The sequence below is a fragment of the Anopheles stephensi genome, chromosome 3 (genome assembly GCF_013141755.1).
Source record: "Anopheles stephensi strain Indian chromosome 3, UCI_ANSTEP_V1.0, whole genome shotgun sequence".
Lineage (NCBI taxonomy): Eukaryota > Metazoa > Arthropoda > Insecta > Diptera > Culicidae > Anopheles > Anopheles stephensi.
The window spans coordinates 14,695,094-14,708,735 of record NC_050203.1 but is presented as its reverse complement, the minus strand read 5'-3'; the positions used below and the strand labels follow the sequence as shown (position 1 = coordinate 14,708,735).

General features: G+C 44.5%; 1 protein-coding gene across 4 annotated transcripts in view; it reads left to right on the top strand.

Moving 5' to 3' along the window:
* Positions 1 to 13,642, top strand: part of LOC118514417 (sodium-coupled monocarboxylate transporter 1) — a 44,865-nt gene that overhangs the window by 23,712 nt on the left and 7,511 nt on the right. For all 4 annotated transcript variants that reach the window (XM_036061302.1, XM_036061301.1, XM_036061300.1 and 1 more), the window contains 3 exons: positions 2,028 to 2,191; positions 3,315 to 3,510; positions 7,957 to 8,079. In XM_036061302.1, coding sequence (XP_035917195.1) covers positions 2,028 to 2,191; positions 3,315 to 3,510; positions 7,957 to 8,079 — 483 coding nt within the window. The remainder of the gene's footprint in view (positions 1 to 2,027; positions 2,192 to 3,314; positions 3,511 to 7,956; positions 8,080 to 13,642) is intronic.

Genomic DNA, 13,642 nt, shown 5'->3' with positions numbered 1-13,642 from the left:
AATATAAGCATCCCAAACCAGAAGGGAATCAATGTCGCTGCGTGCGGAAATTTTGATTTTCTATCAAGCATGCAACCGAATAAAGCAAATTATTTAACGTTCCCTTGTGTCATCTTGGGAATAAAGACGGGTTAACCTCTTTTGTTAACCTTACAGCAGAATGTATGCAGAAACAAACACTTACGTACACAATCGCCGCTTGGCTTCGCTAGCCCTAGTGCTTCATTTATTACATTTTTCCTTCGAGATTCCGAGGTTTTCCTTATGCGAAAAGCATCCTTCTTTCGGTTGGACCCTTTTACTGATGGCGGACGCTTACGTACGAAGCGAAAACACATTGGCTACGGGACATCAGCGTACCACTTGAAGGGTTTTCCATCCTTAGCGGTGGTTGAAAATTTTATCATCACCTAGCTATTTCAACTTCACCTCCGTTCAACGCGCCCTCTGTCGTTCGCCTGTCGCTTTCCTCGAATGGGCCGTCATGTTTTATTCAAGCAATTGTTGTTTCTTGTGTTGTTCGCTTTTCGGTACACTCACGTACATCTCATCTCAGCAGTTTTGCTGCAGCCGTCTGTGCTGGGTACTGTTTTTATTTAATTTTTTCTCCCGTGAGTTCGGAACCCGCTCCGGCTTTGGAAGGTTACCCTGGGTTGGTGTAGTGGTAGGTGATCGCGTCACCCAAAACTGGTGCGCATACACATTTTCAGCGTCATAGTCGTCTATCGTCACCGTGCTCGTCAACATCGGCCGATAGTGGCCGAAAACGAAGACCGTGCACAAGAACTAGGGCGAGCGAGAGGGAAAGAGAGAGGGGGAAGAGAGCGTGTGTGTGTGTGTGTGTGCACCGGGAAAAGCCGCTCGAAAGCTGTGTGCGGAAGTTCATAAATATTAATTATGCACATAATTTGCTTTTTTTGTCTTGCGCTTTCGCTGAACGACCATGCGCCTCCATCGAGGTTTCGTTGGGCCCGATGGGTTTCCGGTGTTGGCGCTTTCGCAATACGGGGTACCATGACTGGTGCCAAATTGTATGATGCTTTTGCTGTAAGGTTTTTTTTGGGGGGGGGGGGGTGGGTTAGTGAGGCTCCTGGGAAAAATGATAACATTAAACCACTGCAGCTGATGGGGCAGTGAAAACATGGAGCAACATGCTTTGAGGAAATCCTTCTTCGTCACTGTCAATAGGTTTGGGAGATTTTTTTCTTATGGTACCATGTACCTATTGGTATATGGTCAATACTTTCCACTTTTCATAATGAATATATAATTATTATTTGGACCATCATATTTAAATCAAAATTATTTAAAGCATGTGGACACTTGTCTTATCAAGTGAACTTATTACATGGAAATTATTTTTTACCATAATTTATGCCTTAAGCTCAACAGTTTTTAAAGTAATTTAAAATGTTTTTTTTAAATGTATTTTTAATGCTTTTGTTTTGTTTTTTCTTTTTCCATTTGTTTTATTTTTCTTTTCATGATTTTACTTTCTCAACTGCTTCTCAACACCAAACACAATCGCTGCCCTAATGGATCGTTTTGGATCGATTTTCGGATGTTTATCGAATTTCGAACGCCTCGCCTCCGATCGGTATACAATCGCAAACCACCGCCCGCAAACGGCGTACGTGCAATCCACCGTGCTACGACAATGTTGTTTTTGACTGAACAATTGAAAACAACTCACGACGACGATGATGGCGGTGGTGATGGCAACTTGATGGCGAAACAACAACAACAACAACACCCAAAATCATGCCGTTCGTCAAAACCCGTTAAACGCATCGCACTGTGAAACTTGTGGGATGCAACACGCAACACACCCATCTTCGCGCGTTCGGAAATATATTTCGTTGGTGATGAATGATGCGAATGTGTGACGAAAATCTTCGGCATGGTGTGCGATTTTTGGTGCCTTTTTGTGTGTGCGTGCGTGTGTGTGTGACTGGCCGTGGTCAATCCTTCACATGCAACACCACACGTGAACACTTCACGACGACGCAACGTTCCGGCTACGGCAGCTTCGATCCCAATCCGACGACCCGCCATTCAGTGTTTTCCGTCATCATCGGTGGCTTTTTCTACTGGACCTCGATGTTCTGCACCAATCAGGCGTCCGTTCAAAAATGCATGTCATTAAAATCGTTGAAAACGGCCAAACATGCACTCTATTTTTCGCTGCTCGGTAAGTGTTGTGACGATGGTGGTGGTGGTGGTGGTGGTTGTGGAGATGGGAGATTTCCGATTTTTTGCGTCCCACGGTTTTTTTAAGCCAACAACCGAGCTGGGTGGTCATCATCGAAAGGAAGGCTCGGCTGTTTTTTGTTAGCTTCATCGAATAGAGTTGTTGAGTTGAGCGAAAAGCTCTTGTTTTTGATTTGTGACTACGCAGTGTGGCAAGTTGTTGAGTTTGAAGGTTTCTACTTGTTTTGTTGGTGGATGAATCTCTGTATCGGAGCAGTGATGGGGCGTGCGTAGAGTTCCGAATTGGATGAGAATGTCATCAACGAACGAACTGGAGGGAAGTATGGGACTATGGGACAGTTTTACATTTGCTCATCAATGGTTGATGAAAGATCAACGAACCGAACGAGCAACGAGTGTTTTGGAAAGTATTCGAAAATTGTGTCCTGTTGTGAACTAGAGTATCCCGAGTCAAAAACAAAAAAGCACGACGAGAACCTGAACAGAAAACAAACATATTGACCAAACATACCAACGAGTAAAGTTTTTGGAAACATTTTCCAATCTCATGCCGTCTTGCTTGGGCTCAACCAATCTCCGGCTGGAGCAATCCGTTGTGGTCAGCCGTAGATATAAGCCAGATTCCCCGGGAACGGTCGTTGGCGACCTCAGAAAAACGTTGGCGTATTTGGTCAAAGTTAATTAAATGTTCGAAGGAGCAGCGCTCGAAATAAAATTTGTTTGTTTGTTGGCAGTTGTTTACCGTAAAAACCAAAAACTAAACTAATCGTGAAACCCTTCTCGTCCACACGCTCCACCGCTCCAGGAGCTTCCACTAGACCCCGAGGGGGTCTAATTCCGGTGTGGACGGACGTATAGGTCAATCTCTAATTGATATGTTTTCGAAAGTTGAAACCGTTCGATTATTTTGTGTTGCTTTCGTGTGTGCACACTCCATGTTTTGCTTCTCACATTTCCTAACTTTCCGCTTTCCGTTGGCTACTTTTGCGTCGGTTTACTTTAATTTCGTTTACCCACTTCCGGCAGGGACCACGACTTGCTTTCCGGGCATTGCTTTATTCATCACCAGTCTCTCCTTCCAACCGTTTCGCTTCGCTTTGCAGGATTGATTGCGGTGTTTTTGATGAACTTCTACACGGGATTGATGACTTTCGCACACTATTCCGACTGTGACCCGCTGGCGGTCGGCCAGATCACGGCCACGGATCAGTTGCTGCCGTTCTACGTGATGGATGTGTTCGGGCATATCAAATTCATGGCGGGCATCTTTGTGGCGGGCATATTTGCTGCCAGCTTGGGGTAAGTAATGTTTAGCTAGTATTTTGTCTTGTTGAGGGAGAGTTGTTTAGTGTTGCGGTATTGGGGATGTGTTTCTTCCATAAAATACATATCTGTAGCACAGGATTGCTTTGGCGTATCTTCTTATAGTACTGGTAAAATGCTTGTTGATAGTGAACAGTGTTAAATACTGTATTTTTGCAATATTTATCTGAGGTCTCTTGGGTGTTTTTGAATATACATCCGCCTAAAGGTATGCAATCTGCGTATCACGGTTTATACTTTAGTTAAAGCGGCAGCTAGTAAACCAATTCGATGATAGACAAATGGGTTGTATTGCATATCTTTAGGCGCAACTCATCATACACCTACCGTAGAGTTTATGGAGAATACACTTATGTGCTTCGCATGACCGTAGCGTACTACCAATATTAAATATCGTTTGTAATAATAGCTTATTAAGCAACCAATCGCAGTTCATTGGAATTGGTCGGAGCGCGATCAATACGTTCAGTATTATATTAATCGAGGAATGTGTAAATCTGAATGGGCAGTTGATAACCGCAGCCGAATATGGTTGTTCCAACAATAGGCAGGAAGGAATTTATTGGCAAATGAAAACATGCTGGTATGCGTGCTGTGCGGTGTGCATCTCGTATGACGAGGTTTAGAGCTCGCCCATAAAGGGCCCCGAGGTGAACAGATACGGTTAATTATCACCGGTGGGAAGAGCAAAAATTCCTTGTCGTCCAATTTGATTTGTGCAATGCTAAAGCACTGGAACGCTCAGGCCCTGGCCGTTGTTTTACCGAATCACACCCGAAAGGTTGTTTCATTATCTCGCTTGATGCAGCTGTTTTGGTGGGAGTCCAACAGTGGGAGTCTGCTGCTGGAATGGGAAAGGGTAGAATATCGAAGGAAACCACGATCACAATTGGTGGCAGTGGTTTTGCTGGTGAAAGGTAGCAACTCCGGCGTTAGGAATTTCGAATTCGTAGTCAAGCTGGTCAAGAACCACCAGCATTCGATGATGGTCTGCATTCCATTCGCAGCCCGGTTTCGGGCATTGAGGTACGCCGGCCAGGCTAATTGAAATGCATTGATGGTTGCTGATGGGACGTTGTTGGAATAATCAAATCAAGGCATCAATTTTCGGCAGGTCATTCGGGATTAACACGCCAACCTGGGTGATTGGGGAGCGTTGGTACGCGGTGTGCTTGGGCCAGGGTTTTAAACATATTCATTTTGTACTGTTGATGGAACTCAACAATTCAACGAGATTTTCCTGGAAATGATTTACGCTGTTGGTTTTTGGCAGAAATTAGCTGTATGAAAAGTGGAGCAAATTTACGAGGGCTTTCGGAGTTTGAAGCTGCAATATTTAGTGTTTGGTTTTGACTGTTGTTGTAATTTTAATTTTGATGGGTTTTCTAGGCAAAAAAATTACAATCAGTTGAATATGGATTCTCGTCATTGGGTCTAGGTTCTAGAAATCTGGAAAAAATTGGAGGATTAGAATGTTTCTCAAATTATTTATTTATTTATTGAGTATTACGGTCCGATGCCGTATTGTCACCACCGCATGTGGTGACTGTGAATTATATTCACGCAAAAAACCAAAATTAACAAAATTAACTAGGCATTTCCTCCTAGTTATTTGCCATATCCCGGGCATGCTCGGTTATGTTTCTCAAATGTTGACTATCAAATATGTAGATCATCCTTTAGCTAAAATATCAAATTAATTGGGCCCCTCTTATTCCTGTGGCCCAAAGCATTCGTCCCAGCGTTGTTCCTTGTTAGCTTTTCCGCAATTACGACTGATATTGACGAATATCGATAATGAGCCGCATTAAATCAGCAACAGAAACCATAGCAGTAGACGAGATGAGACGTTGCTTATATGGTACGCAGTTCGCCGGCCACCCGATGAAAGTGTAAATGTCTGCTGTTGAGAGCCAACGCATTTGCCACAGCAGACGGAGGAAAAAAAGCGTAACATTAGGCCACTGATGGACGTACACTAATCATCGCTTCTAAGCCATCCCAGCATGCCGTGCTGAGGTAAGCCTCCTTCCATTACCGGAGATATCTTCGAAAGTCCTCCTCGGCAAGAGTCCTCCTCCGTTTGATAGCTATGCGGAAGGGCCATGACCATTCCCGAGAAAAACCTCTGCCCAGAATCTGGCGTCCGCTTTTTGTGGCCGCTTCCCATGGATTGAGACACTAATCTTAGGCGAATGCTCGTTTGATGAACGCCTTTCGAGAGTGGGCCCCGCTTTCTGCCCAGTCATATCCCGGGCTCCCGCCAAGCGCCAAAAAAGGAAGGTAAAACCAGCAGAAGGTTTGATAAGTTTTTAATAGACCCGATTAATCAACTTTACGATCATCCATAAAAGTATGGCATCCGGGTTGGGTAGCCTCCGCCATCTACCGGTCCATCATTGGGGTGATTTTTTTGTTTGTTTCACTCGCCACGCCGCGTATAATGGGAGCCTTATTTTAAGGCCTTTTGTGTTGCTCCTTCGCCAGCGTTGGACATGGAGCGTCCATCATAATGTGAGCGAATTAATGTGTGCGCTTGTGCGTGTGTTCGGGACGCGTGGCTTGCCGGCTTACGGTTTGTTAAATTGGATTGATTTTGGTTTGGTTGGTTAGCGTGTTTGGTGGAAAATAGAATTTCCCGAGAAATTAAACTTTGCACACGGTTCGATGTTTGATGACGGAGGAGCATCAAAAGCCGTGGGCTTCCGGAAGGATCAAGGATGCGGACACGTGCACTGACCTTTTCTCGTGACGGCTGGCCCGCGTACGCTGGTGTACGGTGAATTAGAATTGATTTTAGAGCAGCGCCCGGACGCCAGGGCTGAACTGAAGATGGAAAAGCAATAAACTCACCCAAGGGTGCGCTTGTTGTAATCGGGAAAGCATTTCTTGTTAATGATTGTAGGCCAGCATTTTTTGGGTAATGAAAGCTGGAAAAAACGAGACTTCATGTGTTTATTTTCCTGAGCCCTGTCTGTTTGCAGACACTTTCGTCCTTACGTTGGAGTGTAGGCTTTGTGGCTTTTTGAAGAATATTTTTTAATTAAAATTGAAAGATACCCCGAGCGTGGAAGTGTGTTGAACATAATTCCAATGCAATTAAATGGTGCTTAAAATGATTGCTGCAAAACAAATTGCTTGCTCAGGTTCAAAAGAAAACGTTAAATTCCTGGATCATTTCGTCAGATCAGATGTTAGGAGCATCAGGTTTTCGCTCTCATAAAATCGTTTGACACTTCCGAATGCATTTTATGGCAGCTTAAGATCTTCCACTTTTTGTACACACTAGCGAGTCTTCGTGCTCCAAACAATGCACCGGGAGAAGAAGATCCTTCCCGTTCGCCGGAAAGTTTGGCGCACAAAGACTTCAAATTTGATTGTCAGAACACAAGCCAGCCTCATTCGCGGGCTACGAGTTCCTTCCGGTGACTAAACTGCTCGTCGGCTTGTGTTGCTCTCGGTTGCCATTGCCAGCCGAAAGCTCGCTGGATGGCCCTCCGGAGTGAAGTGTCTTATGTTTGTGTACCCTCCCCAGCCAGTTCCCCGTGCCCATTCGTGTGGTGGAATAAAATTAACATTCTAATAAAATTCGTCTGACCTTGTCCGCTGTGTGCTCGGTCTCCCAACAGTCGGGAACGTTTTGCCCCTAAGAGCTAATTCCGTACGTCGGTACGAGAACGCACGCCCGAGGAACTGCTTTTTTTCGGTGCATCATCATTCGACTGTGTGTGTGTTTCAGCAGGAGAAAACTGAAATTGAAACAGTTGCCACAGGAGTCACTTGAGGGCTCTCTTGGTCGTTATTTTTTGGCGTGTTTTGTTTGCGAGTCGACTCGAACACAGCTTCACGGCGGAAGTCGACTGGTCGTGAAACTTCCCTTTTTCGCATTATCACTTGCCGCAATGCGCGTTCGACGTAGTGGTGATGGTGGTGATGGGCCACCACCGGAATGAAGTCGATGCCGACCGCCTAGCGCCTTGTCTTTTATGTTGTTATAATAATTACATTCGTATTTTGTGCCTCCTTAAAACCGCCAAAGAAAACTGGTCCAGAGCACGGTGGGTTCCGTTGTCTGTTTCCGTGAAGTCGTTCGGCGTGTTTGGTACAGCAGCTCATCAGTTTTACCTTCGCCCTCGAACCGCAACCGAACCCCGAAATGGGTGTTGGAGCTCAAACTCCTCCAGAAACCCACGCTGAAGAATTCGGTTCCAATTAAGTGCCTCACATTGAAGCAATTTCGAGTACAATTAAGACTGCGGGCGCTTGCCGTGGCGGTTCCTTCATACAATTGCAACACGTCGAGTGTAGAACACCGCTGGGGGGGAACCGCTTAAGTTGTAAGGGTTTTATTGGTGGGATGTGGCGTCGTCGATTCGCTTTCGTACGGTTTTCTGTTACTCATCGCTCGTTTCACATTTGCAGCACCGTTGCAGCGGCACTAAACTCGCTGGCGGCCGTCGCATCCGAGGACCTGCTGGAGGCCGGCATGGAGATTAAGATCCCGAACGGGAAGGGTGCACTGTACGCGAAATGGATGTCCCTGGGGTGAGTAGTAGCAGTGCCAGTGGATGGCGTAATTTCGTTGTATGATTATGACCTTTTCACATGTTGATACGATTTTTTGTTGGCCACGAGAATGGCGCGTTCGGGTGGAGGTTTTGTGTGTTTTATGTGTTGAGCAGGACCTTATGAATTCGTCTTGGGTTGATCGACTTGGTGTTGGAGGGTTGTGTTCAACTGGTAGAGCGTTTTTAATGGGTATTTCCCCCTCGAGATAGGAGCTAATCAAACGATGTTCAGCGTTTTAATTTATTTATTATTTGAAATTAATTTTAAGTTTTCATCGAGTGTTAGAATAGATAAGCTTGCTGATTTTTCTCATTAAGATGGTTTTTTGCAGTATGTAAAACATTTTTATAACCTGTTAGATCTTCTTAGACTATGATTTGATCGAATTTAGTCCTTGTATTATAATTGCATACATTTAGGCGTCATCTTGAAAATCGGATGTAGAGCAAATTTGAAGCCTCAAAATTTCAGTTTTAATTTTTTGTCTACTGCTTCGAAATGTGATCACCATATTTTTACCTTGATGACCGTAAAGTCAAAGAAAGTAGAAATACTTCTGTTCTGCCTTACCCTTCAAAAATCACCTACAGTAGATTCATGCTACAATTTCGTTTAACATTCTGTTACGTGTTTTTATGAACCGAAAATCATTCGAAATCATGCATATTGCCCTTTAAGGAAGACAAATCCCATGCAAACACATTTCAAACCGCACGACAAAACGTGACAAAACGAAACTATTTCAACAGGCTGCCCGGGAACAGGCGGAAGTCAATGAATTGATTGAAGTCAAGTAGCCTGTCAACCGAATCCAGATCTATCGGAAGCTCTCTCTCTCTCTCTCCCCTTTTTACCAAGAACTCACCCCTTGGTAATAGGAAAATAGATGACCGTCGTAAAAATCGTATGTGGCAAAATTTGGGTCACCTTCCCGTGGACATCACTATCCACCTCCATTTCCGGGGAGGGTTTTTCCCCCTCAATCGCCCTTCCCAGTGGTGGGTGACGCTTTTTGACAGTTTTTCTCACCATGCGTGTTTATCGATTCTTTCCGCATGTCGAATTACATCGTTTTGCCACCCCGGACATGTGGTACCGCCCTGCTTTAGATTAACCACCGCCGCACACGCAACACGATCCTGGGAGGTGAAGCTTTCCATTTTGTGCCGGACTGGGAGCTGGGATAGCTGGAAAAAATATACTATATGACATAAAGGAAAAAATGGAAGGAGCTGGATAAAATCGGACTACGCCGGTCGGAGGTCACCCCGTGTTGGGTTAGTGCGACTGATGTCAAATGGTTATGACCTGCCGCCTAATACTCTCCATCGCATGGGTTTCCGTTTGCGTGTGTGTATCACACAGTCGACCATTTTGTTGGGGTTGCCCTTTTCCCGTCGAAGGGTAATTTATGACCTGGGTAAACCGGTAGTAGTAGTAGACCCCGAAAAACCAAAAAACATGGAAGATCCTCGTCCCACTTCCGGGCTTTCATGCGGCGCATCTTGAGTTGATGTGGATTGGGGTTCTTTTTTGTTGTTGTTGCTCGGTTGTTGTTATTGTGTGTTACGTTTGTTTCTTCCTTTTTTTGGCCTCCATTTATCTCATTCATCTTATCACACAGTTGAGTCATGTGTGTGAGCGAATGAAAACGGCCAGTTCATTACAAGCAACCTTGGTGGTGCTTCTGGGGTTTTTTGTTTTACGATCGATTTTGACAGGCGAAAAATAATGGCTTACAATCCGACAATCGCTTGTCCGGTTCCAGTTCTCGCCCCAAATGTTTCGCCGATAGTCGAACACGTGTGTTGTTCGTTCTTTGAGTCATTTCTGTGTTTTGTGTTTGTTTTAGAGATGTAGCTATTTTAATCCTCTTTGCTACTTTAGAGACATGTTTTGTTTTTCTTTTCGGATGTCCTAGAACATGTTTTTATTTTCACAAGATATGGGACAAGATTACCTCATGCAGCCGGGTGTTACGGAACATGTTTGAAGTTCCTGGAACGAAACCAAAGCAGTTAGAATTAATGTTTTGTACTAAAAATTAATTCTCCACCAGTGAGTTTCGAGGCTCCCATTCCGGGGACTCACAGCCGAAGAAGCGTATCGTGATTTTGAAGCTTCTTTGACTAGAAGTCCAGCAGTGTGTGTGTGTGTGTGTGTGTGTGTGTGTGTGTGTGTTTGTGGACAAAAAACTATATCGGATATTGGATTTTTCACGCTTCTCAGCAAAACAAAGCCAAAACCCGAATCGCTTGCAGTTTATGTGCGAGGAGGAAGAAAAGTGTCGAGTGGCGTAGCGTAGGACACTGTAAGAACCAGATTGGGCAGAAATGAAATGCATCGGAAAATATCGAAATCTATAAACGAGATAACTGGCGCCATCTCGCGCGCTGCACCACAGCGGTACCGTTGGCGATTGCCGAGGCAATGGTGCTGAAGATTTGAGAGGCACAACAACAAAAAAATGTATGTGTCGTTCGATACGCCCCACCAAAGGTCCCGTACCTCTGCTTGCTCGTGTCCTGGTGGTCCGGCACGTTTTGTGACGTTGTTGATCGAAACAGATTTTCACTCGATTTCTCGATGGATGGACGAACGAGGAGAAGTTGGGTCCGGGAACGTACGTACCGCTATCTATCTCGCTCCTTATCTGGTTGGTGCTTGGGTCCGGCGAGAATTTTGGACCGGGACGGGAGACAATTTCACTTCAATTGTAGCAGTTGGTGTGTTCTTTGAATCTTTTGCACCAGCATCGGAGATTTTTTTTTTTGGTTTACGGTGGCTAGAAATCGACCAGTGTATTCAGGCACAGGATTCGATTCGAGGGATAGCGAGGACGAATTGTTTTTTTGTTGAGTCCCGCGGCCTGCTACCGCGTTCTAATGGAAAGCTATAAAATCTCGAATTTTTCTCGCTCGATTTGACGTAAGAGGAACCATACGGCGAAAACAGCCGTGTTGGCGGGATGCGGGACTGTTTTTGGGGACTGCGCCCGTTTCAACGTTCTAGCAGTGGGAAAGCATGTCCCGCTGTACTTAAACAAAGGGATCGGTAATATAGAAACACTTCAACTGATAGCTCCCTGAATGACTCTCCGTGTGTTTCTGTGCCGTGGGGCGGTGTATGTGTGCGCACTACAGCGAAAGATTAATCCTGTTGTTTTTAAAAATTGGATTTTTTTTTCCTGCTAGCTCATGTGCTTTGCGTTTTTTGTAGCCTAGTCCCAGTTATCGGCAATCGGCCAAGTTTGATTCCGGTCAACCGAGCACGTTTTTCGGCAGCGTTTTGTTGGGACAGGTTTGTTACCCGCGATGTTACGTTTTCGCTGCAATCTGCTGTACAGTGGGCCATCACGCGGGTAGTCATAACAGTGGCACACCATAACCTGGCGGAGGACAGTTACGGTCCGGAAAGCGAGCGATGAAGCATATTTTAGAACGCGAACAAGGTGTGGTCGGAATGAAGATTTTGCAACAGGGCTAAAAAAAAACCAAACCAGCGCCTAAGCTAGTTTCGCGAAGAAAAGTCCGCTGTAGAACGTGCACTGAAACGGATGTAATTGGATTTTCGCTCGATTTCACCTTTAACCTGTTTCAAATTTCATCTCACGGTTCGGTTGGAAGCCACCATCTTCCGGTTTCTGCTTCGCCTTCCACTTCCGCTGACGTAAGCAAAACGAAGCACAGTGTTGACGGTTTTTATTTGGGGTGGATTGCGATTTGTCTCAGATTTGTCATTTCGATTTCCCACGCGTTCCACCGTGCTATTGGAGGCAGATTTGCTGTTTGCCTTTCCGATAGACGATTGTGTTTGAATTATTTGTCCCACCGCTTGTGAACAGGTGGTGGCGTACGAAACAAAGCTGTGTGCTGGACGCCCAAAATCATAACAAAGTCCTCTGCTGAATCGTACCAGGCCTGTTGAGTGAAGACATTGTATTGTACGCTATCTAGCTGTCCTCCGCTTAAGTAGTTTGCCTTCAGCCGGGATGTCGGGATGGTTTTGGAATGTTTGAAATTCATGACAGCAACGCAACACGCCAGCAGGAAAATGCTATTTAATTTGTGCCAGCTTTCGGCACAATTCTCCAACCAAACCGACACCCTTCATCTCAATAAGGGCGTCCCGACTACCGGGAAATGGGAGGTGTTTGCGAGGGTTGTGGAATTTGTGATTCGTAAAGTCGTTAGTGGAAAAATTAGGTGAATTGTTTACGCTTTCGCCATAAAACGATTGAGAAACGAATGGTGGAATGTGAAACGTGGTCCACCAACGGAATGGTAATCTTTCTTCCGTAACGATTGCTTCCTTTACGGCGGTTAAGATGGGTTTGGTTAGATCGATCGGTTTTTATCGGTTTATTGGGGGAAGTTCGCTTGTAAAAGAGGGGGGCTAATGCTAAAGTTGATAAAATTATAGTTAGAAGGATTAAAACTTTTTTAAATTTTAAAGTTGATATTGTCCAGAAAGTAAAATATATTACAGGAAATGTGTTACATTCGCTTAAAAAATTTAGGCTGTTTGTTTTTTAAGCGCCTTATTGTATGCAATCGCAGGACCATCTATCAATCGACGGGTAAAATCAAGCAAAAATACACACCTTCACCTTTAGATTGCGATTTGTTTTTTCATTCTCATTAACATTCGTTATAGACAGGAGAATCTTAGTCTAAAGTTTTTTTTTTACTCCTCTGAGAAACAGTCTGCCTGTATAAAATGGTCAATTTGAAATTTACAGTGTTGACATTTTAAGCCTTTCTTCTTTTATTATCTTTAAACAATTTAATATTTTATGCAACATTATGTTATTTAAATGTCATTATCATCAAGATGTTTTGAAAGGCTAGACAAAGACCCAGTTTGCTTTAAAAGTTACACTCAATGCATTGAAAGCCTCGTCTAATAGACTCAAATATTTAGACTCTGTGGAACAATTGAACGTACCTTTATACCTCGCCCGAAAGCAAACGGTGCTATGAATTCTATTGACTTATTTGGTTCCTTAATAAGGTTCATCCTAATTGACTTCGGTTGTGGTTGGTACGATGTTTGAGCATCTCTCAATTGACGCACAATATTTCAAAGTCTACGTTTTAATTTCAACTGCCTCTGATACATCGCTTAGTTATCGTGCGCTATGCTGCCGTCTGTGCGTTATAATACAAAGCAAAGCGATTTCCGATTTTGTGTTCCGTATAGTGTGTGTGCTCCAGTCTGTACAAACGTACGTCCTCCTGCCTCCACGTCAGACTCCCGCGCCCTAAGGTAACACCGGAGGATGCGAGATGTAGCGTAATGTTTATCCTAGTACGTGTTCGAACGTTCCGGTGCTGATGTGGTTTGCTTCCCATATGCTATCAATACTCTTTGCTGGCTACACACAGCACCAATGACAGTGGCACTAAATACATTCAGTATATTTTGCCACGGTTATTGGTTGAAATAAGATTTCCTACCATCGGCTAACCCGTCCTCAGCCACACACACACACTGTTTGTCCTCCCACGAGGTCGGTGTTTTCAAATCGTGTGACAGT